Raw genomic sequence first — 27,013 nt, 5'->3', positions numbered from 1 at the left:
GAAAGAACAAAAGAAAGAATGGAGAAAAAAATTAAAAAAAATCGAAAAGGATATCAGGGATATGATAGATAAAATAAAACATCCGAATTTAAGACTCATTGGAGTCCCAGAAGGGGAAGAGAAGGGTAAAGGTCTAGAAAGAGTATTCAAAGAAATTGTTGGGGAAAACTTCCCAAACCTTCAACGCAATATAAATACACAAAGCATAAATGCCCAGCGAATTCCAAATAGAATAAATCCAAATAAACCCACTCCAAGACATATTCTTATCAGACTCTCAAATACTGAAGAGAAGGAGCAAGTTCTGAAAGCAGCAAGAGAAAAGCAATTCACCACATACAAAGGAAACAACATAAGACTAAGTTGTGACTACTCAGCGGCCACCATGGAGGCGAGAAAGCAGTGGCATGATATATTGAAAACTCTGACAGAGAAAAATTTCCAACCAAGAATACTTTATCCAGCAAAACTCTCCTTCAAATTTGAGGGAGAGCTTAAATTCTTCACAGACAAACATATGCTGAGAGAGTTTGCCAATAAAAGACCTGCCCTACTTCAGATACTAAAGGGAGCCCTACCGACAGACAAACAAAGAAAGGAGAAAGAGATATAGAGACTTTTAACAGACATATATAGAACCTTACATCCCAAATCACCAGAACACTCATTTTTCTCTAGTGATCATGGATCTTTCTCCAGAATGGACCATATGCTGGGACATAAAACAAGCCTCAATAAATTAAAAAAAAAAAACAAAAAAACAAAAAACAATTGAACATATTCAAAGCACAATCTCTGACCACAATGGAATACAAATAGAAGTCAATAATTTTTTAATTGTAACTCCACTATTTACTTCCTACATGATATAAAATACACAAACTCTAATGACAAATCAGTGGTTTTGAACTCAATGTAAAATATGTAATTTTAGACAACTATATAAAGGTGGGGGAATGGAGGAGTATAGGTACATAGTTTATGTGTCCTATTGAAATTAAGTTGATATCAGAGAAAACAAGATTGTTATGGATTTAAGAGTTTAATTTTAAGCCCCACAGTAAACACAAAGAAATTATCAGAGAATATGACCATAGAGATGAAAAGTAGAGTATGGATTAAGAGAAATGGGGGAAGGGGCAATGGGGAGTTAAGAAATGAGTGTAGGGTTGCTGTTTGAGGTGAAGGGAGATTTCTAGTAATGGATGGTGGGAAGGTGATAGCATTACAACATTCTAAATGTGATTAATCCCACTAATGGAATGCTAGGGAGGGGTGGAATGGGAAGATTTAGGCTATATATATGTTTCCACAATTGAGGAAAAAAAAAAAAAAGACAGTCTAAATAGATGACAATTGAATGCTAAGGATGACCCTGGATGGGATCTGAGGATGGAGGAGAGGAGGCTCAAGGCGACACAGCTGAGACATAAGGAAAAGGAAATATAGAATGTAAGCTTTGTATCATTGTTGAATCTCTTGTACTTCTTAGCTGTGCTTAATGGGATTGCATAAAAGAATGTTCTTGTTCATGGAAAAAAAATAATAAAATAAAAAAAATAAAGGATGTCATTTCAACAGTATGTATTAAGAAACGTAAAGGCATGTATATCTTTTGATCCAGTAAGTCCAGTTTTAGGATGTTAACCTGAGGAAATTACCCAAAAGGTATGAAAAGGTTTAGACACTAATATGTTTACTGCAGAGATATTTACTTTGGCAAAAGATTAGAATAACCGAAATCTTCAAGGAGAAGTTATGGATGCTATCTCCACCCAAAGGAGTAGATTACCATGATTAAAAGGTTAGTTGATAACCTAAATGAATAGTTCAGATATAATACTAAGCTAAAAAAATCAAGATACGAAATTGGATAGATAGTATCATATATTTCGTAAGAAATAAATATAATTATTTGAAATAAATAAGTAAAAAGAAAAGATGGCTGAGAGACTGGGAAGACATTTGTCAGAATGTTAGCAATTTATTCAGCAAGTATTCAGTGAGTGGCTGCTATGTATACACACTGTCCTGGGAGATTCATCAGAGAACGAGACAAATGCCAGCCCTCCTAGAGCTTGTGTTATAGTGGAAATACAATAAAGAAAGCAACAAATAAAAGAATAACATAATGTCATATAAAGTTAATACCACAGATCAGAATCAAGCAGGGTAAGACGCAAAAGGTGGGACAGTGGGAGAGTGGGAGTGGGGAGGAAAATATTTTCAATGAGGTAGTCTGGGAAGGCTTCCCTGAGGAGGTGAGACCCTGGCAGATCTTGAATGATATGAGTAGAGGAGCTATGGGAAGATCTTTGGGGAGATGTTCCAGGCCAGGCAAAGGGGCAGCAGGGGCAAAAGACCCTGCCTGAGGTTGAAATGAGTTCGGTTTGTCTGAGGCACAGAAGCAAGGCCAGTGGGGCTCAAATGGTATGTGGAAGGTGGAGAGTAAAAGATGAGGCTGCAGAGGGAGTTGTGGCTTGTGGGCCACGGTAATGCGTTAGGATTTTTTTTCTAAGTTTGATGGAAGTGTTTGGAAGGTTTTGAGGGGTAAAACATAATCTGATTAATTTTTTTTTTTAAAGATACCTTTGACTGCTATGTGGAGAAATAAGTGTAATGGGTGTGGACTTGAGAAGAGAGCTAGGAGCCTCTGCAGTGGTTAGGGGAGAGCTAAGGGGGTCCAGGACTTGGTAGTCCCAGAGGGGCAGAAATGTGATGGAATTTGCAAAAGATTATGAAGGCAGAGTTGGCAGGATTCCTGATGTGGGTGTGAGAGAAAGTGAGGAGCCAAGGGTTTAGGCACCAACCACTCGGGTGGGAGACTTGGGCAGGAGGAACAGGTTAGTGGGGCAGGAAAATCAAGACTTATGTTTTGCACGAGCTTTATTTGAGATGCTTAATAGACAACCAAGAAGAAGTACATCAGGAAAGAGGATGGGCTGGGGCCAAAGGTGATTTGCTTTTCTTCCTTATTCTTCCTTATTTCTTCCTCTCCTTTTCTACCCAAACTTCAGTAATGATTATGGACTAGTTTTATATTTAAAAAGCAATACATTTTATTTTAAAGAAGTAGTTAATAATTTAACCAAACAACAAGTCTGCCTTATGAACAAAGGCTGAGGCAGCCCCTGACCACACTGTTCTCTAACCCTCTCCATTTTAGTTGCTTAATGGGCTCTCTCTTTCTCTATAGCACGGAGTCTCAAGGACAGCACCACTGGCATTTGGGGCTGGATAATTCTTTATAGTGAGGGGCTGTCTGGTGCACTGTAGGATGTTTAGCAACGTCACTCGCCTCCACCCACTAGATGCCAGTAGCACCCCCAACCCGAGTTGTGACAACAAAAATGTCTCCAGACAAGGCCAAATGTTCCCTGGTGTGTGTGTGTGTGTGTGTGTGTGTGTATGTGTGTGTGTGTTGGGGGGAGGGTGGTGGTCACCCCAGTTGAGAACCTCTATTTTGTAGCAAGTTACCAATTCATTCTAGTACCCCAGAAATCTGGAGTTAGTAAAAAGCCTATAGATCCTTTAGTCCAAGAATTCCTAAAACCCCGTCTCCAAGTGGGTGCTGGTTTGGTTTACTGGTCTCCAGCAAAGTGAAGGAAACAAGGACTCCCTCTTCCCTCAGCTCCCAGTCAGAGGGCTGTCTTCCTAGGAAACGTATAGGCAAATCCATAGAAACAGAAAGTAGATTAGTTGCTTCCAGGGGCTGGGGGGTGGGGGGAGGTGTGGAATGAGGAGTGACTGCTAATGGTTATGGAGTTTCTTTTTTGGGTGATGAAAATGTTATGGCATTAGATAGTGGTGATGGTTACATGACTTTGTGAATATACTAAAAACTACTGAATTGTATATTTTAAAATGGTGAATTGTATGGCATATGAATTATATCTAAAAAAAATCTTGGTTCTACCACTTATTAGCTAATTGATTCTGGGTAAGATACTAAACGTTTCTGAGCCTTAGTTCCTTCATTTATAAAACGGGGATAATAAATAAAACCTACTTCTTAAGGTTTTGTGAAGTTTAAATGAATTAAAGCCACAATGTGTTTATAACAATGTCTGGCATAAAATAAACATTCAATGAATGTTAGCTATTATTACATGTTAACTTGAAAAAATGTAGTGTAAAAAAAATAGTGTATATAGCATTCCCATTTGTGGGGGGAAAAAAAGGGTTATATTCCTTCACATGCAATCAGATATTTCTAGAATGATATATGGGAGGCAGTAACAGCATTTGCCCCTGGGGAGTAGACACAGGATCTAGTGTGGGAGACAGATTTATTATCCATTATATATCCTTTAATCTGTTTGAATTTTTTACCATGTACAAATATTACTTTGTCAATACAAACTACAGTATTTTTAAAACAATGAAGAACGGGAAGTAGATTATATCAATGCTGTACTTCTTAAAGTGGCAGACTGGCTTGCTGGCTCTTTGATCAGGAGCCTCCATCACAGCCCTCCTGAATGGCTTGCAGGCGGCTAAGCCAGCTTTCCTCTGGCATTTCTCTTCCACTTTTCTCTGCCAGGCCCTAGGCTTTCAGCTGCTCTCCATTCGTGGGAAAAGCTGCCACCATCCACTCTAACTGCTGGGTTTCCCTCCCCACCAAGACAGACTGAACAGCAGGACGCAGTCACCCATCTCCTTTCTTCCTCCCCCAGAGTGAACCCCCCAGCCCTTTCACCACTGAGGACCATGACACTAGCAGGCTTTATTTTCCTTGTTTTATAGAAGAAGGTCCGAAAGTTAGGCAACTTGCTTAAACAACACCACCAAACCAATGAGCACATGAACCCACCCATATTGTCTGTCTTTTCCACCATGCCTCATTGCTTCTCAAAAGTTTCACTACTAAATGCTGAGGAGAAATAAGCAGAGGAGATATCTCAAAGGTTGAAGAAATCTACAATCCTCACTGTAGATGGCCTCAGTTCTAGAGGACCCTTGATCCCTGGCTACTGGTGCTTTGGGGGAAGCCTCCAAACCTCTCACCCTGCCCAAGGTCCTGAGGGCCTCTTCCCACACAAGCCTGTAGGTGCCCTTAGGGGAAACCCACTGATATAAATTACCATCCATGAAAGTTTGTGGGGAAGAGTTGAGGGAGAGGAGAACACACAGCAATCCATTTCCTCTCGTGTGCTGGGAACTGGGCTGATGGCAAAGCTCGGTGGTTAAAGGCACAGGCCCATCAATAGGAACAGAGTTCTGGTTGGGATGATGGGAAAGTTTTGGTAATGGATAGTGGTGATGGTAGCACAATATTGTGAATGCAATCAATATCACTGAATTGTATACATGAAAGTGGTTAAAAGGGAAATTCCATATTGCATATGGGTTACCACAATAAAAATTTAAAAACAAAACTAAAACAAACAAACAAACAAAAAGAGTGCAGACTGAGAGTCAGACAGGCCTGCATGCAAGTCTTGGCTTCATCGTTTATTTGCTTTGTGATCTCGGACATGCTAGTTACCTGCTCTGAGCGTCACTTTCTTCATTAATAAATTGGAGAACAATAGTAAGTAAGAATCTCAGAACAACCAACTCAGGAGGTATTGCCCTATTTCACGGAGTAGGAAACTGAGGCTCAGAGAAATGAGAAAACTTAAGCAACAGAAGTTGGCAGTGCACTCTCTCCATTATACTCAGGCTCCAGAGTTTCAAGCAGGTAATTTAAATCCCTGTCTCCAGACAAAATGCTTTCTCAACTTATGCCTACCTCAGTCAGGAATTACCCTCAGCAGATTTCTTGAGTGTTTCACCCTGAGTCTACAATCAGCAATACCTAATTCTTAACTTAACATCTTCACAGAGGTAGCTTTTTTAGCCACATCCCTGCCCTCTTTTAAATCACCTCTACTACTGAATTTCCAATAATGTGCTCACCTTTTTAGGTAACAAAGCCTTATATTCTCTTGCTTCTGTTATTCTCTTAGCTTGCTTTGTAGCTTTCCTCGAGGTCAAGGCAGAACGAGGCTCTGTCAATGCAATATTAGCAAAAAATGATAATTGGAACTTGCCAGCTGGATGGACAAGAGCATATAGTAGTTCCCAGCTTCCTATTGGTCTGAGAGTGTCCGGGTGTATTTAGATCATTGGGAGATGCTGGAGAAAGTAGCTCCAGTAAATGAATACAATTTCACTTGCATTTTAGCCAGATATACACACACACCTGCAGCCTACATCTGACCATTTGCTTATCTGTCTGTCCATCCTGCTATTCGTTCATCTCTCCTGTGCCTCAAAAATCCCCACAAATAATTTTTCAAGGCAAATGAAAAGTACATAGTGAAAATAATTGTCAGCAGAGAAATAAAGTACCATAATAAGAGCAGAAATAATGAACCAGTAAAGACTCCAGAACTTTGACTTATTAAACACAGATTATAAAACCACTATACTTACCATATTAAAAAAAACAAACAAACAAAGATGAGCTTGAAAATATCTGCATGGAACAGGACACTATAAAGAGTCCTAGCAGATATTAAAAAGAACCACTGTCTGCCTGCCTGAACATTCAGTTTTCAGGGTTCTTTTTCTTTCTCCTTGTTGCTCTTCTATTATTTCCAGGGGGAGAAGGGAAAAGTTTCTGACCTAAATAGCCATATTCAGAAGCCTTTTAACTTTGTTAAACATTCTTGTTTTGTAGTTTCTAGCAGATTACTCTATTAGCTAAAGTTCTTGGAGTCTAATTCTGTCATTATGGCTATTTGTGGCTGTATTGTCATGAGTTTTATAATTTGGATTGTAAGCACTTCCCCACTGGGCTTTTATCCGTGGAAATCCTGCATGGCCTGAGTCGGGAGCCTATCATTCCAGATTGGTTTTGGTCTTTGTTTCTGCTAGACATCCCAGGTATCAACCACCCAGGACTAATTTTTACATTAATTTCTCATCTTGGGGTTCCTGGTCTACTTGGGTGGCGAAAATCCAGACTTGAATCTTGTGTCAGCCTTTTCCCTCTCTCTACCTAGAGTCTAAGAAAGACAGAAAAACTTCCTTGTGGTCTTGTCTGTGTTGGTGGCCCTTTGATGGGCCTGGTTTTATGTGGGGTTCTGGTTCCAACTCCCTGCCTTACATGTGGCCTCAAAGTCTCACCTCCCGTCCATTTAGACATTAACCCCAACTCCTAAATTATGGGAGACAACCAGGGCAGCCATCCTAACAGCTTACCTGGTTGCTGCTTTGGCATTCAGTTTTCTGTTTCCAGTCCCCGGTGATTTCCTTTTTTCTTTTATGTAAATTCTTTAGCTTAGCTATGTATTTAAAAAGATGTTTATTATAGTTTACCTAGTATTTATAGGTTAGTAGTAAGGAAATTTTCAGGGTACCAGTCTGTCATATTGCCCTGACCTTTCAAAAATTTGCCATCACATAATGTTGAGTATTGTAATTCATGTTGATAAACTGAATTATTAACTCGCTTGTTTCTTCATATTCAAAAAATATTTACCAATTTCCTACATGTACCCTCTGCTGTCCTAACCATCAAAGATGAAAAGAAGTTTATGTCATGGCCCTAGTCGGCTGTAAAATAACTAGGAACAAAGAGATCCAAGGACAGCCTCTGTCTGGGGAAGATAGGGCAGGTTTCACTGGAAGGTTGCATTTGAGCCTGATCCTGAAGGCTAAGTGGGAATTTATCACATTAAAGCTGGAGGGTGGGGAGGGAGCAGGGGTATTCTGGGGCAGAGGGAGCCACTTGTGCAATGACAAGAAAAGGATGAAGGAGCTTGACTTGTGAGTGCAGCATGGCTGAATGGGGGGAGCTAATCAATTGTGAATACAGGGCTGCCTCCCTGAACTGACAAGTCAGACTTTTATCTTATCAGCTCTTAGGGCCTGAAGATATATTCTTGGGGGTTTGCTAACTTTCCACGAGAATTTTATAATTGTTGTCTTCATATCAATGGTAATCTAGAATTGTTACTGTAAGCATATGTTAGATTACCCAGAGAACTACCTTAGAAGAGAGAACTGCCTTGTGATCTCAGTGCTGATACTTGTATGTGAGCTCACATGCATGTTAGCAGCAAGCGATCACTTTGTGTCTGATATCGTTAAACACAATCCTTAAAAGCCTTTCTTAATAGGGAGTTTGCAGAACTCTTCTCCTAAGATTCAACGAGTTCTTGAGTATGAGAAATACAGGGATCGGCAATAGGAAAACAGTGAAATTTTTTGAATAGAATAAGAACCAGATCAAATTTGTGTCTGGGAGAGCTGTGTGTCTTGGAAGCAGGAAGAAGAAAGGATAAAAGTGTCTGTGGCAGGAAGGGGGGGGGGATGGGAGGTGTCAGTCTGGAGGCAGAGATGACACAGGCTTGAACAATGATTCCTGTTTAGTGGTTTGGTTGTGGGTTGTTTGACGGCAGGAAACTGAGTCTTGGCTCCACCATTATTCACTATCTAAACAATCTTGGGGAAGTTACTTCCTTTCTGTGCCTCAATTTCTTCATCTGAAGAACGGGGTTAATAAATAATACCTATCTCTAAGAGTTGTGAGGATTCTGTGAGATAATACATGCCATGAGTAAGCATTTGATAACAAGCAGTCATTAAAACCAGTGTGGATGGGGGGAGAGGGGGAAGGATCAAATCTGAGAACCCTGGGGCAGGCAGATTCAAAAGGACCCAGTGACGACTGGCAGTAATCACCTCTTAAATCTATTTTCTACCAGTGCTAACAACTTCTATTCCCCATAGATATTAGCACCGTGCTGAGCTCACCAGCAGAAGTGCAACTTGATGCTTGTGGAACTGAAAGGACAATTACCTCCTTTCCTAAGATATGTCTTGGTACAACAGCCCAGGTTAGAAACGAGTGGGAACCAGGGTGGTGATTTTATGTTCAAACACACCCGAGACCCAGGGTTTTGGAGACAATAAGTCGAGAGCCTGTGGTTCCCTTCTTGGTAATCAATGTACCTTTTGTAGTCTTATGTGAGTTTTCGTCTGAATTCTGCTTGTCTGAAGAGCCCCTCTTAAAGCCTACGTGAGACTCCTCCAGGGGAGAAAAAAAAAGAGAAGAAAAAGGTTAGTAAAACTGGTAGTGAGAGGAACACAAAAAAGTAATACATGCAGTTTCTCAGATATTTCTCATTGCTCTGCTCAAAGCAACATGCAGAGGGAGGCCTTCCAGGCTGATGTGGAGAATACATGGGCTGGGGACTGCGGCAGATTGGAGTTCAAGTCCCAGGCATGTCACTCCACAGCATTGGTTTCCCCTTTCCTGCCTTGGTTTCCCGGTAGGTTTCTTGTGAGGATTGGGTCAGGGAATGCATGCAAAGCACCGAGAGGAGTGGCTGCTCATGGTAAATCCTCCATAAAAGTTATCACTGTTTATACAATCACTCACCAGGCCTCCTTCAGTGAACACTTAGTTGAGCAACTACTAAAGGGTCGGGCAGGGGAAGAAACTGAAACCTAGTCCCTGCCCTGGGGAGTGCTCAGTCTAACAGGGGCAAGAACAGTGAACCAACAATTATACCAAGATGTGGAAAGTATCACATATTTATTAGAGCGTTAATATAAGTTAAGACTCAGTTTGGATGTGAGTAATAGAGACTCAAAATAACAGCAGCTCAAAGCAGGTAGGAATTTCTCTCCCACATCAAAATGGTTCTGCTCTGCTAAGTCCTTCGGCGCTCTGACTTCTTCCAGCTCATAGTTCCACCTCTCCTAAGGTAGGATATCCTTGTCTCAAGGGTCCAAAATGGAAGCTAATGCTCAGTCATCACATTCTCATTCCAGACAGCAGGATGGAAGAAAGAGAAAAAGGGTCTATGCCAGCTCTCATTTAAGGAAGCTTCCCCCAAACTGCCATGTTCACTTATGTCTCATTAACCAGATCTTAGCCACATAGCTACACATAGCCGTAGCAGAGGTGAGGAAATGTAAACTTTATTTTGGCCACATATATGCCCAGCTAAAAATCAGAGGCTTTCTTTCCATAAATGAAGGGGAGAACATGTATTGAGGAACAGTGAATAGTCTACCACAAGCAGTATAAGCAGACCATCATGCCTGAATGCTTGATTCTGCCTAGGGGAGAACTGGAGGGTTTCCAAGGAGAGAAGACACTTGCATTCTGTCTTTAAGGATGAGTAGGAGTTTGGCAATGTTAAACAGATGGCCCACCAAGTGGCAGACAAGCAGTCCACAAGCCTCAACAGCACCACTTTGCTTTTATATAAATGTAATATTTGAATGGGCAGGAGAAAGCAGAAGGGACTTCCTGCACAACGTGCAGCTGGTTGTCCAACAGCTACGTATTTTTGTAGCATTGAGGTGGTTACTGGGATTTGTTAGAAAACACTCCCAGGGCTCAATGAAACGTCAACACTCATTCTTAACAGGTGTCAGAGAGCTCTGCAGTAGAGCAGAGAATAAATGCAAGATGACTGGCTTGGGTTTAATAGCAAGCTCACTTATTTGTTGAAGAGGTGGCATGATGATGCAGAAAAAGCTCAGTGTTCTGATGCCAGCTGAAGTCAGCTGTGTGGCCTTGGGTAAGTTATTCACCTCTCTGACTCTATTTCTTCACCTGTGAAATTAAGATACTACTTAACCCACCTTGCAGGGATGTTGTAAGGACTAGAGAGTATCTACGCAGAGAGAACCAACAGAATCTCAAACCACTGGTTTATCATTACGCTTTATGCATTTGTCTTTTAAATCCTGTAGGAAGTAAAAAACAGTTACAAACCAAAAATACAACGGTACTGACATTTATATTCACTCCTGTTGTTACCATTACCAGAGACCTTTATTTCTTCATGTGGCTTTGATCTATTGTCTACTGTCCTTTCCTTTCAACCTGCAGAACTCTCTAGCATCCCTTGTAGGGCTGATGTAGTGGCTATGAATTCCCTCAGCTTTTGTTTATCTTGGAATGTCTTAATTCCTCCCTCATTTTTGAAAGACAAAGTTTTGCTGAACACAGAATTCTTGGTTGGCAATATTTTTGCTTTCAGCACTTTATATGTCATCCCACTGCCTTCTTACTTCCATGGTTCTGATGAGAAGTCAGCAATTAATCTTATTGAGGGTCCCCTTTACATGACACGTTGCTCCTCTCTTGTGGCTTCAGAATTTTCTCTTTATCTTTGACATTTAATAGTTTGATAATATGTCACTGTGTAGGCCTAATTGGGTTTATCCTGTTTGGAGTTCGTTCAACATCTTGGATATGTATATTCATGTCTTTCATTAAATTTGGGTAGTTCTGAGCCACTATTTCTTTGAAAATTCCCTCTGCTCCTTTCTCTCTTCTTCTTCTGGGACTCCCACAATTGGTTTATTGGTATGCTGGATGGTGTCCCACAGGTTCTTCAGGCTCTGTTCAGTTTTCTTCATTCTCTCCTCTTGTTCTCTTATTGTTTCTTCTGCCAGCTCCAATCTGTGGTTGAATCCCTCTAGGGAATTTTTAATTTCTGTTACTGTGGGTCTTCAGCTCTGTTTGGTTCTTTTTCATATTTCCATCTCTCTATTGATATTCTCTTTGTGTTCATCTATTGTTTTCCTTATTTCCTTTAGTTCTTTGTCCATGTTTTCCTCTAGCTCTTTGAGCATATTTAGGACTATTTTTTAAAAAGTCTTTGCCCAGAATGCCCCAGGTCTGATCCTCCTCCTTGAAAATTTCTAATGCTTTAAATTTTCTCCTTTGCCTGGGCCTTCCCTTCCTGTTTCTTTGTAAGTTTTGTAAACTGGACATTTTGATATTTTAATGTGTTATCACTAGAATTTAGACACTGAGACATGTATTCCTTAAGCTTGTATCCAGCAAGTGTTATGAAAGAGCTTTCCTTGATTGCCAGGAGCTAACCAAAATCCATACCTTTCCCAGTCTTTGCAGATTGACCTGTTCAAGTGCTCTCCTTCATGGCTAATCCATACGATGAGTTTACAGAATAGCTCCAGGTCATGGTGTAGGGGCGGCCCTGATCTTCTCAGCACCTGCATCTTGCCTTGGGCATGCACGTTTGACCCCAGGAATCCCCTCATTTACACGTTCTGAATGTACCCTCTTCCTTAGTTTCCTCATGATCCTGAGCCCTGCACCATATGCCCTACAGCAAGCAATCCTTTGCTCCAGGCAGCACAACTTGACTGCTCACCCAGAATCCAGTAGGAGAGCTCAGTGGGCCACCTTCTAACTGCCAGGCAAGTTCTGGGATGGAGAGTCTCCCAGGCCACCATTAGGCAGTTTGGTGTTACTCTGATACCACCCAGGGTGCTGCGAGATCCTACCTCTTTTAAGTAGCCTGTCTTTTGATTCGGTGCTTACCCTGTTATTGCAATCCTTTAACTGTTTTCTGGAGCTCTGAGAAAGATGTTTCTGCCAGTTCTTGCTGGTTGTTCAAAGCTTCTGTGGGTGGACAGAAGCATCTCCACTCTACCATCTTGATCAGGGCAGGGCCACTAATATCTTTTAATGTTTATTTCTGCTTAAAGCAGAAATGGATTCTGTTGTTTGCAACTAGGAATTCTGATCATAATTTCTCCTTATAGAGACCTTCTTTGACTACCCTCTTTCATATTTATTAAATGAATGAATGACCTGACTCAAATAGGTAGGAGCCCTAGTTTATATCAGGGCCTCATAGCAGAAGCCAGGTATATTAGTTAGACTCCAAGCTCACTCCCACTGTGCAAGTCCCCAAGCACTTAAGCAAGAGAAGGGCAGACAGAGAGGCCAGAGACTTAAAGTAACTGCACATCATTCTCTTGAATTATATGCTCACATACAGACTGTTGCCATTGGAAAAGCCTACTTTGAACACAGTCAACTATTTCAGTGAGCAGATGGGAAAATGTTTCTGCTAATGATGACAGAGGCTCTGTGCCCACCACTGAATTCCATTACTCCCTCTATCCTGGTTAGCCCATTAAAACTTCAGATGCTTTCAAGGTTCCAGAGTTTTAGATTATTTCTACTTCTGAGACAGAAAATTAGTTGGATTTATGAAATAACTGTCAGAAGATTTTATGTATTTCAGCACAAAGAAAATACACTTATTTCAGGCAGTTGTGACAGGCAGTACAAAAACATTGAATAATATTTTGATCTTAGTGTCTGAGTGACAGCTATCCTCCTGCAGTGCCTGTTTGGTCTTAGTACTTTTGGGGTCTAACATTTACAGAGCACCACTGCATGCTAAGCATGGGGCCAGGAGTTTACATAAATTATCTCATTCATGAAGTCAAGCAATAATTATTATTCTGTGTGTCAGGTATATTCCAGGGGAAGGAGATAGGAAGTAAAAAGGAACAAAGGCCCTATTCTCATGGAGTTTGCATTTTAATAGAGGGAGACAGATGTACACAGTGGACACACAAATCCTACAGGAACAACAGCAGATCCTGATAAGCACTATACAGAGAATGAAAATAGGCAACATGATAAAGAGTGGCTGTGGCATCAGGGATGGCCTCTCTAAGATGATGACAGTGAAACTGGTATCTGAAGGACAAGAGCCAGCCATGTCCTAGGAATGCTGAGGAAAGCTCATTGCCAGCAAAGGCGGCAGCTGGTGCAAAGGCCCAGCAGGGCATGAGCTTGGAGTGTCCAAGAAGCACAAAGAAGTCCCATGGGCTGAAGTCTGGGGTCCAGGGAAAGAATGGGCATGAGGAGGCGGGAGAGAGGGGTGGTGGCTGGATTCTTCAGGGTGTATCAGGTTAGATTAGGGAATCCGGGTTTTATTCTAGGTGCACTGGAGAAGCTATTGGAAGATCTAAGCAGGGAATGACCTTATGGGATGCATGTCTGTAAAAGATCACTCTGGTTGTTGGGCAGGCAGGAGGGGGCAAGAGTGAAAGAAGGGAGGCCAAGTAGAAGGCTATTGCAGGCATCCAGGTGAGATGTGATGCCAAAGGCTGGGACTCAGGTGTTCTCCTCAGCCCTGCTACATCTGAGATGCCAACTGGTGAGGACAAAAGGGCAGTTGGGTAGACCAGCATGGAGTTCTGAGTGAGGTCATGGTGCAGAGGGAGATGTGGGCGTTTCTGGCATGTGGTGGTATTTAACGCCACCAGACCACAGGGTACCACTTAGGGAGAGTATGTAGCAAGAGAAGGGAAGGGGCCCAGGACAAAGAGACTGACAGGAGGCTGAGAAGGAGCAGCCAGTGAGGAAGGAAGATGTGCGGGAGAGTCTGGCAACATGGAAACCAAGAGAAAAAAGTGGTCCAAGAAGGTGGGAGTTGCCAAGCATCTCTGACAGATGAGAGAAGTGACTGTTGGGTCTGCCCGCAGAGGGTCCCTGGCAATGCTGGCAAGAGCAGCTGCAGTGTGTAGTAAGGGCGGAAACCCAACTGGAGTGGGCCGAGGGGAGCTTCAGAGGTGAGGAAAGGAGACTTGGGGGGACTGACAAGTCTTTCCAGAAGTTCTGGTGAGAAAGGGAGCAGAGAAGGGGATGTGGAGTCCAAGGAAGTTACCCTTGTAAAGGGAGAGGTTGCTGGAGCCTGTGTTCTTGATGCTGGGAAGGATCTGCAAGAGGGGAGAACATGATGATGCAAGAAAGAGAGGTGCCAAGTGCGGAAGTGGAGCCCTGGGGAAGCCAAGAGGGGACAGGGCGTGGAGCTCAGTGGGGGCTGGCTTTAGCGGGGGCAGGGCCCTCCTCTACAGGCACATGGGGCTGGCACACACACGGGTACGGATGGGGCAGCTATCGTGGTGTTAGAAGGGTGAGTGCCTCTCTGTCTGCTTCTGATTCCTTAGTGAGGATATTCTCTGGGAGGTGTTGGGGGAGGGAGAGTGGGGAAAGGCAGACTGAAGCAGAAGAATTCTGCGAAGGCAGATGGGCTGAAATTACTCTTTTGAGGAGTGGGGAAGTGTGGTGTGGATCCGGCAGTGCTGAGTGCCTTTCTGTGGTGTGCAGCCTCAGGTTTCAGTGAGGCCAGCCACACGGTCGGTTAAATCTTCGGAGTGCCAGGAAGAAGGTGGTGTTGTGATTGCACTCACTTTACATCTGTAGAAACCAAAATCTTAGGGAAGCCAACTTGTCCAAGTCTGCTGAGCTGGAATCTGAACCCAGGAGAGCAGGCTCTTAAGCAGAGATCTTCAAGCCAAGAGGAATGGGACTGACAGTCCAAAGGTCATCATTTCTAGATTCTCAGATTTCCTCTGTACTGTTTCCTAAAAGTGATCATTCTGAGAATGTGCAGATGTTTGCAATAGCCTTTATTCCACTCTACAAAGGAAAGGCACACCCTTCACCCATCCCAAATCCCCCCTCTGTGAATGCTCCAGGTAGAAACCCTCCCACCCCCTGCACCAAAGAAAGGGGGAAAGCTGCTCTAACAACAAGCCAAGCCCGATGAGCTATTTGTTAAGAATGAGTCATGACACAAGAAATTCACATGTGGGCATTAGAAATAGGGATGTTGGTCCAGAGCTTGATGATTAGTGGGGGAGACAGCCGTGATCAGAGTAACACCTGAATGCTTACAAGTGAAGCTCTGACAGAAAGGGATGTCACATAGAAGGAACCTCATCCAGACTAAGGGGTCAAGAAAGCCATCCTGGAGGATGGGTGCCTGAGCTGATGCAGAAGGATGAGAATATATCTTCCAGACCAGAGGTCAGGAAATGTTTTCTGTAAAGGGCCAGAAAGGAAATATTTTCAGCTTTGCAGGCCATAAAGTCCATGGCAACTACTCAACTCTGCGGCTGTGGTGAGAAGGCAAAGACAATAATAAATGAATGGGTGTGGCTGTGTTCTGATAAATCTTTATTTACAAAAATAGGCGGCAAAAGGCTGATTAGTGGTTTCCCAAACCCTGCCCTAGACATTAATTTTTTTCTAGCGCTACACAAAAAATAGGCAGTGATGTGCAGGGTTTGGTTGATATCCAGTTACCAATGTGAGCTCTTTGAACTGGGAGCTGGAAAGAGATGCTGACAATGACGACGGAAATGGTGGAGGGAGCTTTAAACAAGGGGACCAGCCGGCATAGAGGGGAGGCATAGGGAGGGAGTGTGATGTATACTAACTAGGAACTGAAAGGACCCCGCGGCAGAGCCCAGAGAGCCAGGGAGGACGGAGGTGGACTGGGCCAGAGGGCCCAGGCCTTGAGGTTAGTCCCTCGAGGCCATAGGAAGCCTTCTGAAGTTTGGAAAGTGTTTTTGTTTTTTCAATTGGGAAGAGGGCACGGCTGGGGGGTGGGAAGGGTAGAGTCAGGTGAGGATGATGTAATTAGATAGCATTTTGAAAAGACTAGAGGAGTACCGGTTGGGGTGAGGCAGAGCTGTTAGGAGCCTGCTGCATTGGGTACAGACTCTCAAACTAGGAGGGCAGGAGTGGGATGGAGAGAAGCAGATGGTTATGGGAGGAATGGAGACGGTAACATCAACAGGGCAGTGCAGGAGGGGGCATCAGGGGTGGCTCCCTCAGGCTTGCGATGAACATTAACTGAGAAAAGATATTTCAAAGCAGCTTGCACTGCAGCCTCCTTTTCAAGGTTGGTTCCTTTCCTCTCTCCTCCCAATTGCTGCATTTCTGGGGATGGCCTTTGTGGGCTCCCCACCTCCGCCATCCATTGTCGAGGGCCCCTCACAGGGAGGAGACAGGTAAAGCAGGGGTGGGGTATGGTGTGGGTGTGCAGAGGTGTGGCGCGGCCAGGAAGTCACTGATGTTCCAGAAGCTTAAGGGGTTCCCAGGGATCTGGTTTGTGCCTCCTCACTTACCAGAGGGTGGTAGAATTTCTTCCTCTGGGATTCCTTTGGCAAAGAGAATTTCTTACCAGTGAAGAGAGAAAACCTTCTTCCTGGGGAAGAGAAAAAGTTGTTCTTCAGTTCCTTCTTGCTGGGGAGGTGACAAAGAGTGCACACCAAGAGCTTTGCTTGAAGGAAGTACTCCCTCTGTAGAGACGGCCTCCTGGAGGCAGGGGACTGGCTCAGGCAAACCAGTGACCTTGGGCAAGTTATCTAAGGGCTCTGATCCAGTCTCAGGTGCCTGTTAAAGGGGGGTGAATACTATCTACCTCACACGGCTGATGAGCCAATTAAAGGAAATAATGTGTGCAGAGCATCATTATCCTACATGGAAAAAAAAAGTACTGGCTTTAAAAAACCAACTCGAAACCCTGCAAAATTAAAATCAATATATGTTGCATGAAATGCTTTCAAAAGTAACAATCTAGCAACCTCATAAAGCATTAAATTTAATATTCATTAAAATGTAATTAAACTTGAAAGCAATTTATGGGTTAGATTTTTTTCACTTTGAAAAAGATTCCTGTGTGCATGACAACTACTAGGAAAGCATACCTAATGAGTCAGTAAATGCGCTGCTTACAGAAGTTACATGTATCTAGTCTCTGGGCTTGAGTAAAGGGATGGCTATTGTCATTCCCAGTATAACTGCAACTGCGTCTTCTCCAAGGGTTGCTCAGGGTTCTCTTCCTTTGTGTGCCCTAGACTGGGGCTTCTCAACCTGGACGGTGTGTGCAGATCACTGGGGGACCTCAGTCAACTGCAGAGTCTGACAGGGATGCTGAGGCTGCTGGCCTGGGGGCCACACTTTGAGTAGCAAGGGTGTAGCCATCTCCGTCCTGCCCAGGGGAACCACTCTGGGGCAGAGAGGCCAAGGCCGGAGCAGCTGGCCGCCTCCTCCAGAGAACCAGCCAGAAGGAGGCACAAGGGGCAGGGTTGCTGCAGTGGAATCCCCTGCCTTCCTCACATTCTCTTTCTAGATCTTCTCTGCTCCTTCCTAGGAGGAGCTGTGCTTGTTGAAGCCAGGGTGGCTCTCCTACCCTCCCCCTGCCAACCCTCCCAGCGTGCCTTTCTCTCTCGGGCCTAGGCTTTTCAAAAGAATGACCCATACTTTCCACTTTTGCTTCTGCACCACTTCCCCTGAAATCTGGATTCTGCCTACTACCATCGGATGGAAACAGCCCTCTCAAAGTTCACTAATGGGGATTTCTTTTGGAGATGATGAAAATATTCTGGAATTTGGTCATGGTGGCTGCACAACTTTAAGAAATACTAAAAACCCCTGAATTATGCACCTTAAAAGCATGAATTTTATGACATGTCAATAGAGCTGTTATAAAAAAATTTATGGTATCTCAATAATTTCAATAGCACTGCTATTAAAAAACAAAACCAAACCAAAAAGACCATGAATGACCTAACTGCAGGATTCTGTGGCTTCCCCCCGGTCCCCTCTAATGGTCCTCCACTACAGTCCTCCCTGGGCTGCCACCACCCTGCTCTCTCCAGGCTCCTCCCACCTCGCTCAGGCTTTCTCTGGTTCTCCTTTCTTCTCCCACCTCCTAAATGCAGGAGGTCTCCAAGGCTCTGACCTTGGCCTCCTTTTCCTCTCTCTTCCTTGATATTCCCATTTAGAGATCATTTCAGTGAGGACATCTATTTGAATAAATCCCCGTTTGCGATTCCCAGCTCTGCCCTCTCTCCTAACTGCATCACCAATGACATGCTGGATGCCTTCAGCAGGATCTTCTGCCATCTCACAAATTTGTCACGTCTAAAATTGAACCTGTGGCCTTTCTCTCCAGACCTGCTCCTCCTCTTGACTTCCTTGTTTTAAATAGAACATCTTCAAATTCTGGCTGCTAGATGCTGAGAGCTGCTTTAAATCTGAAACCTGCCCCAGCTCCAGCCTCCTCCTGGCCTGACGCATGATAATTCCCGCTCTCAGATTTCCTTGAGGTTCTATCTCTCTTATGTCTCTGATCCATCATCACAATTGCGCACAGTGGGCTCAGTCTGCTATCCGGGAAAAGACCTGCTTGCAAGGTTAGCCCCTGGGTGGCATCTGGGCACTTAGATTTCGGGAGGGTTCCCACCATTAACTGATAAGACTGGCTTGCTAGGCCTGAACTGTTTGTGCAAACAACATGGTTTATGCTGAACATCTTTCCTTCTGGGAGTCTGGAAATTGGGTGTGTGCCAGGACAGGGGTGCTTATGTAATCAGCCCCCAATAAGAACCCTGGGCACTGATTCCATAACGAGTTTCCCTGATTGGCGACATTTGACATGTGTCATCATAACTCATCGCTCGGGGAATTAAGTGAGTCCTGTGTGGCTCTGCTGGGTCCTTTCGCTGTGATAAATCCCAGCTGTATAACTACGTACTGCCTCCTGTGAGTCCCCCTAGTGACTTACCAAACCTGAGGGTGCTCTTGGGGATCTCTGGACACAATTCCCCAGCCCTCGCTTCTGCTAGCCTCACGACCACAGCCTACCCTTCAGAGACAGGGTCCTTAGGGGCACCTCATCCAATCTCCCACCCAAAACGGGTTCTTCTGGACAGCACGCTGGCAGCTCTGCTGGGTCCCTCCAAGGGCAGGAAACTAGTCACAGCCTGAGACAGCTCTGCCTCTTAGGGAGTCCTGTCTGCTGGCGGAGCTTCCTGGATTAGACTCAGGGGAAGAATGTTTAATTGGGGGGAAGGCAGCCTCGGGCATCTTAGCTTCTGTGTGCCTCACTTCCTCAGTTGTGAGCGGGGACAGTGGAACCTCTCACAAGGTCGCGGTGAGATTTAAACAAAACAGGGCCTGGTGCAGAGAAAAAATCGTGTGCATTAGCTGTTATTTTCATTGTTGGTCACACATTCATCAGATTACAGCTGTGTGCTCAGACTCATATTCCTTGACAACATGAGCGGTTTTCACCATATATATAAAAACATTAATCTCCTCACTCCTATCGCATCTCCAAAAGGTCTGAGGGATTGCTAACTGAATTTCATTAGCTGGATATTGTCTGTCCCCTGGGTTCTATTTTTTGTGTGTGTTGAGGTGAAATTCACATAATATAATATTAGCCATTTTGAAGTAAAGAATTCAGTGGCATTTAGTACATTCACAATGTTATACAATCACCCCCTCTATCTAGTTTCAAAACATTTTTATCACCTCAAAAGAAAACCGCATGCTTACTAAGCATTTACTCCCCATTCTCCACTCTAGTCCCTGACACCACTAATCTGCTTTCTGTCTCTATAGATTTACCTATTCTGGACATGTCATACAAAAGAAATCACCCAATATGTGACCTTTTGTGTCCAGCTTCTTCTAGTTACCAGAGTGTTTCTGAGGTTCAACCTTGTTGTAGCACAGGTAAGTACTGCTTCCCTTTTCATGGCTGAGTAATATTCTGTTGTATGGATAGACCATGATTTATTCATCCATTCGTCCATTAGTGGATGTTTAGCTGTTGTGAATAGTGGGTCTTAGATTATTGAGCATTAATGACAAGGCTTTTCTGCATCCCTGGGGTGGCCCAAAAAAGGGGCAGACATCCCCAGACACCATCTAGCCCAGGAGTGTGTCTTTCCGGATGATAACTCTGGGTTTGCTGTCCTTGCTCAGGAACCTGCTGGCTTGTCACCCATCACACTCGTCTCTCTGCTGCCATGATGAATGCCTTTCCGTTCTCCTAAATACCTCTTTCTCTTTGCCTCTGGGTCTTCTCACATGCTGTTCCCTCTGCCTGGAACAGTAATCCTCCATTTCACCTGCCTAAAATATGCATCCTTCAAATCTTAGCTTCAGTGTCACATACTGGCCTTTTCAAGGCTGGAATGGATACCCCTCCCCCTGAAGCCTCAGCCCCTGTATTCCCCATCCAGTGCCCATCCCACCAAATTGTAATCATGGTGCCCACATTTCCCACTAAACTGCAAAGCGGGAACTGGGCTTGCCTCCTCGCCATGTTCTGAGTGTTTGGCATGGCAACTGACATATTGCACTCATTACATGTTTGTTGAATGAGATAAGTAAGTCAACTGTGGGCAAGTTGTTTGTCTTCTCTGAACTTCAGTTTCCTAATCAGTAAAGTAGATTCAATAAGAGTGTGTAGTTCAGCTGGTTATCAAGAAGAGTAAATAAAAAGAACAAAGAGCCTAGCCCAGTGCCTGGCACATATTAGACACCCAACTGGCATCTATTGTTTTAATATAAAATTCTATAATATAAAACTCTATCCTGACAATGATGTGCCAGCTCTCACTACAGTTCATAAATGTTTACATTTTCAGTCATTTTACTCGCTAGTTTGGGAGGTATGGGGAGAGGCCCTTCCCTGCCTCAGTACGACGGTGATTGGATGTGGCCAGCAGCAAATAAAGGGGACAGGAGTCCCTAACTAGTGTCTTACCCTTTATCAGTCTTCTTCTATGGGACAGTAATTCTTCTCTCCAGAACCTCTCTGGATCCAGTTCTGAGTAGTTCCAGTCATTATAACTCTGTGGGCAAGGATAGATACCTAAAAGGGGGTCAAGAGTCATAATGAAAACTTCAACAAAAGAGAACGGAAGGCAGAACAACTCAGGTCGGAGTTCCACAGAGGCCTCTGAGTTGCCCCTGCTGGTCCTAGGGATTCCTGCCATCCTATTCTGCCTATCACTTCCTCTCTAGAGGGCTTTGGTTTCCTCATCTGAAAATGGGGACAATAATGCCTGCTTTTCCTACCTGACAGTGCAGGTATGAGGACTAAATCACACCACACATGTGTGAATCCATGGGGGCCACACAAGCATTCAGTGTAATTATTTGTCCTCCTACCTACCTTCCCCATTCTTGCTGGACTATGAGCCCCCTGCGGGCAAGAACTGGGTCTTATTCTTCTTTGTACCTCCTGGGCTTATAATAAATAGGTACTTAGAAAATGTGTGTTGAATATATTATCACACTTAGCTAAGAGGTACCAGAGATGGGTTCGGTCCTCTCTAAATATTTGATTGTGATGGCATATGGGGCTAATGCCTTTCTTTTAGGGAAACTGTGGGTTTTGGAGTCCTGATTCTTGGAACCTGGACCCTCAGATATTAGCGAGACCCTACTTTCTCCCTTAGTTCTTTTGTTTAGGAAGGAAAAGACCAAGGATTACACAGGAAATTTGAGCTGCATTGCAAACCTGCTAGTTCCCATGGACAAAGAGGACAGGAGGTGTATTACTGGAGGTAAGTTGGGGTAAGGGTGCACATCCTTGGACAAAAAATAGGGAATAGGAAGAAGGAACAGAAAGAAGAGAAGAAAGAGTGGGAGGCAGGATGGCGTAGGGGTCAAAGGCCTAGCTTTGGAGTTAGTGTGGATTTGAATACCTGCTCTCCCACCTGTTCGCTATTGGACTTCTTTATCCTCAGCTGCTATGCCTTCCCTTCCCTACGCTGCAGGCGTGTTAAGAGGATTACATTGGTGAGCAGAAAAGAGTTAACATAGCAGGCCTGAGACTGCTATCCATAGCCAGGCCTGCTTGCCAGGTTGACCCATGGTTGGCTTCTAGGAATTTACCTGGTAAACAGTTCTCTACACTCATACAAAACTTTCCCTAACTGACAAGGGTGGCTTACTCTGCCTAGACTGTACAAACAATGTGGTTTATGCTGAACACCTGCTTTCCTGGAATTTCAGTTTATGCCAGGCAGAGGATGTGTGCTAGGCACAATGTCTACATGGCCAGCCCCAAATAAAACCCCTGGGCACTGAGTCACTAATGGGCTTCCCCAAGAAGAAGCATTACACACATGGTGCTACCTTTCAGATGCAGGATTGGGGGCGCTCTGTATGACTCCTCAGGGGAAAGAGAGAGCAGAAGGAAGCACATGGATTCCTCTAGACCTGCCTGTATCTTTCTCATTATGATTTAGTTGTGGATCCTTATTCCATTGCTGTAATATATTTTAGCCATAAGAACAACTACATGCAGAGTGCCATTAATTCTTCTAGCAAATCTCTGAACCTGAGGGTGGTCTTGGGTCCCCTGATACTACAGGATATGTAAGAAAGTGCTTACTTAACAGTACCTAGTACATAGGAACCTCTCAACAAATAATAGCTTTTAATGACTTTAGGAAATGTCCAGGTTGAGAAGAGGGAAGTGGGAAGGGGACTAAAAAATAATTGAAAAAGCAAACAGGCTGGCAATGTGTGTGGGGGTGGGAGGGGGCACACCAGCTGGGCCACTTAGGAGGACATGGAGGGAGGAAGGGTGGGATTATCTAACCAGCATACTGCTTTTGGGGGTCCTGAGTTCTGGTTCCATCAGCCCACACCAGGTGGTTAACTAATGAGGCTAATGGAGACTTGGGAATCTTGTTAGGAGATGCCCCCCTGCTCCCTGCAGATGTAACTGGGCACAAACGGGGACTAGGATGGACTGTCCCTAGCACTGTTTTGAGGAAGCAGGAAAATTTGTATTCCTTGGGGCACTAACTACACACTTGACTTTCTTTAATGTTAAGAAGAGAAAAGGAAGATGGCTTTGATGAAGGGGTGTTATGGCAAACGAAAATGTACCCAGGCTCTATTGGAAAATGCTTTTTCTGGAATCTCCTCCAGTAAAAAGGAGTCATCTCTCACCTGATATCCACAGGCTCATAGTGTTACAGAGGTCAGACTTGAATTCATGCATGTTGAACAAGGACTGTGGAAAGCAGGAACAGAAGCTGGTGTACAAAGCTTGGCTCAGGAGTGACGGAAACCTCTGGGGGGCAAGGAGAGGTCAGTCAACACTTTCAACATTTCCAAGAAAAAGAACCCCAGACCTCAGAAAGGGTCTGTGTTACTAAAATTCTTCTTTCTTATAAAATGCCATCCAAAAGGATAATACTAACAATTATAAGATGTCTACTATGTGCCAGACCCTGACAAACATTATCTAGTTTTAATGCACTTGCCATCCCATTTTTCCAGATTCAAAACCTGATTCAGTCTAACTACACCTTTGTTCTTTCTAGGGCCCAGCCCAGTGGCTGGCACATAGTAGGTGCTCAATAATGATGTGCCAACTGACCTTCCTGTTGGTGGGAGAGAGACTTCTACCTCCGTGTGCTCCTTACCCTGCCTGGGGAATTGCTCCTCAAACATCATACTGTGCTCGCCCAGCCACCTCGCAACCCCCAGCTCCCCTTCACGTGGTCTGTGGCTCAGCCTCTCCCTTCTACAACTTGGCCATAGCCACATGAAGCCAGAGGATGACAAGACCTGCCTGAACTGCCCATTCGGCTATCTCCCATGGCAACAGCTTGACATACTACTCACTACTATTTTTTTTTTTTTTTTTTTACCTAGGTGCTATTCTTGTTGCTTTTTAAATATGGTCAAGCTCACATATTTTCTATCTGGCTTTATTCATTTAACATTACAAGAAGCACTTCTCCAAGTTGTTATAAACTCCTTGGGATTTTTTTTATTCCCTAATAGTGGCCTTCATAATATTGGACTGAGTAGGCATATCAAAATTTACTTAACCACCCCATCACTGGATATTGGCTTATTTCCAAGACTCTGAATTATAAATTATGCTGAGTAACTGTTTTTATTTATTAAGCTATCTCAGTGCCTGGCAAGTAGACACACTCAAAAATTTGTGGAATCAATGAATGAATGAGTAAATGAATGCGCCTTTTCCTTTATGTTAGATTATGTCCTCCAGAAGATGATATAATAATAGTAATCACAGCAACTGTGATGTACTAGGGGCTTTTCATGGTCTGGGCAATATGTCCTTTAATCCTTAGAACAACCCAGTTATTCTCCCCATCTTATGAAAGATAAAACTGAGGCACAGAAAGCTGAAGTGACTTGTTAAGAGGTCACACAACTTGTAGAAGTGCCTTTTAGTGTGATTGTATCAATTCACTTCTCTCCCAGAATGTGTGAGCCATTGCCCCGAATCCTTAATGACCCTGGGAATTAGACTTTTTAATCTATGCAACCTAACAAGTAAAAGGGGGTATCGAGATATTATTGTTTGAATTTTTACTTTTGGTTATTACTAAGGATAAAATTTTTTTCCCATTTGAATTTCTTCCCTTGTGAATTTATGTACTTTGTAGGTTGGTCTGTGTATGAGGTGTGCCCTATGTTGGGGGACTACAAGTCTTTTTGCATAGTTTGTCATTTGCCTTTTAACTTTGTCTACAGTAATTTTCTTTAAAAGAGTATATAGTTAAATCTATCAATCTTTTCCTTTATGGCTTCTTTTCTTGGGGTCATATTTTAAAAGTCCACCCCCGCTCCAAATCATGTATTCACTTACATTTTCTTCTAGCAAACTTTTAGTACATATATACATGCAAACACATATAAAAAGTATGTATATTCATATGTTTTGATTTTAAAATTACATTCTTATTTAAATAATACAGACATACATAAGATAACCCACACCCCAGAGATAACCATAGCTAAGAGTTTGATATTTTTCTAGATTTTTTTCTGTTCATAGGCACATATACATTTATACATATACATATTTTTTTCAAGAGGGATGTATAATTTGCTTTTTTTCACTTTAAATTTTTCATTACAACCTTCCCAATCAATATCTATGGATCAACCTTATTTTTTGTAACTGCTGAATCACATGTGAATATATGGCTATATCACAACTTACTAACCACTCCCTTATGGAAAGGACATCTATCAGCAACAGAAGTCAGTAGCTATATAATGTGATTTTTTTGGTAAGCAGTGGTCAATGCTCACTTTTAAAAGAGCCTCTTCATAGCGGGACCTGGGGTCATGAAGCAAAAGAGAGGCGTAGTGTCTAGATATCCGGTCAAACAGCTTATTCTGGACTTCCTTGTTTGGCTACCAGGAATAGAAATGGGGAAGGAATTACTAGAGTCCCTTGTTGAAATAGCCGAGAGCTGGGATTCTTAAACAGGTTATCTCTTTCCGAATAGGAATCTTATTCTCAAGATTATTCTTAATCTCATATACTTTATGAAATAACACACTAGTTTGTTTTATAGAGTTTATAAAGCATATGCATAGAAGCAGAGTGCTGTTAAAGAAAGAAGCCTGGCTCTGGGCCAGGAAGTCCCTGGGGGGTTCTATTCTCAGCCCTGCCTGCCCTTGCAGCCACAGGCCATGGACTTGTCCCTACAGTCCTCAAGAGAGAAGTGGATGCTCAGACCCAATCCTGGAGAGCCAGGCTCCCCCATCCCGACATCCATCAGTCAGCAAGCCTGTTGGCTCCCCCTCCATGCTACACCCCAACCTGACTGCCAGAGTGAGCAAGAGGCAGACCAGCGTGTGTGTGAGAGCATGGAGTTTGAGCCAGAAGGCTTTGTTCAAGTCTCGGTTCCATGATTTTGAGCAAGTTCCTTACCCTCTGTGTGTGTTTTTCCATCAGCAAAATGAGGATAACAACAGTATCTACACCACTGGGTGGGTGGGAGATTTAACATACTCATGTGAGCGCGTGCTTAGAATAGCATTTGGTATACAGTGCATGCTACGTGAGGGTTAGCTGCTACCTCCACTGCTTCCACCCTACTCCAAGCTGCCAGCCTCTCTCCTGGACCACAGCAATAACTTCCTAACCGTTCCTCCCTGCCTTTACTTGTGCCCTACTGCAGTCCAGAGCAGCCAGAGTAATCTTCTTAAGATGTAAATCAGATTATATTGCTTCTTGGAAAAACCTGGCAATGGTTTCTCATCATACTTACAACAAAACCCAAATGCCTCACCCTGGCTCCAGGCTGGGCATGCTGGGGCTCTGCCTCCGCCCTCTCTGCCTTGCCTTCTACTTTCCCCTGCACCCACCCTGCACCAGCCACTCACGAGTTCTTTCTGCTCCTTGAAAATGCCAAGCTCCTTCCCTCTCCAGGGCCCCTGCCCTTGCTGTTCCCTTGAACTAGAGCACTCTCCCCACAGATGTCACTGGGTGGGATCCTTCTCCTGCTGGGGTCTCAGTTCAGAGTCACCTCCCTGGGAGACTGCTGGCCTCTGCAGTCGCACTCTGCGGTCTTAGCCCCACGGCTCATCACTATTTGAAATTATCCTATTGACTCAGTAACTTGTTGGCTCAGTGAGAGCAAAGAATCTAGTTTGTTTGCTCCTGCTTTCCTGGCCTATAGTTGGCATTTAATAAATATCTGTGCTAAATAAAGAAAGGTTTAAAAAAAAAAGGGAAGAGGGTAGGAGGTAGTAAAAGAATATCTCTTATTGTCCTTGGGTAAGCAGTTGGAAAATGGTGGATCTGTAAAATCTCTTCTAAAATTGAGATTTGTG

General features: G+C 43.6%; 1 protein-coding gene across 1 annotated transcript in view; it reads right to left on the bottom strand.

The window, feature by feature from the left end:
* FAM227A (family with sequence similarity 227 member A) overlaps nt 1-27,013 on the bottom strand; it is an 89,198-nt gene that overhangs the window by 16,394 nt on the left and 45,791 nt on the right. Inside the window, exons 8-13 of the mRNA XM_037847898.1 lie at nt 25,481-25,585; nt 23,351-23,474; nt 21,147-21,254; nt 16,708-16,787; nt 8,947-9,022; nt 5,902-5,993 (exon numbers count right to left, since the gene is read on the bottom strand). Coding sequence (XP_037703826.1) covers nt 5,902-5,993; nt 8,947-9,022; nt 16,708-16,787; nt 21,147-21,254; nt 23,351-23,474; nt 25,481-25,585 — 585 coding nt within the window. The remainder of the gene's footprint in view (nt 1-5,901; nt 5,994-8,946; nt 9,023-16,707; nt 16,788-21,146; nt 21,255-23,350; nt 23,475-25,480; nt 25,586-27,013) is intronic.

This window comes from Choloepus didactylus, chromosome 8, assembly GCF_015220235.1.
Source record: "Choloepus didactylus isolate mChoDid1 chromosome 8, mChoDid1.pri, whole genome shotgun sequence".
NCBI classification, from domain to species: domain Eukaryota; kingdom Metazoa; phylum Chordata; class Mammalia; order Pilosa; family Megalonychidae; genus Choloepus; species Choloepus didactylus.
The sequence above is the reverse complement of the archived record's forward strand: the minus strand, read 5'-3'. Positions and strand labels throughout refer to the sequence as shown.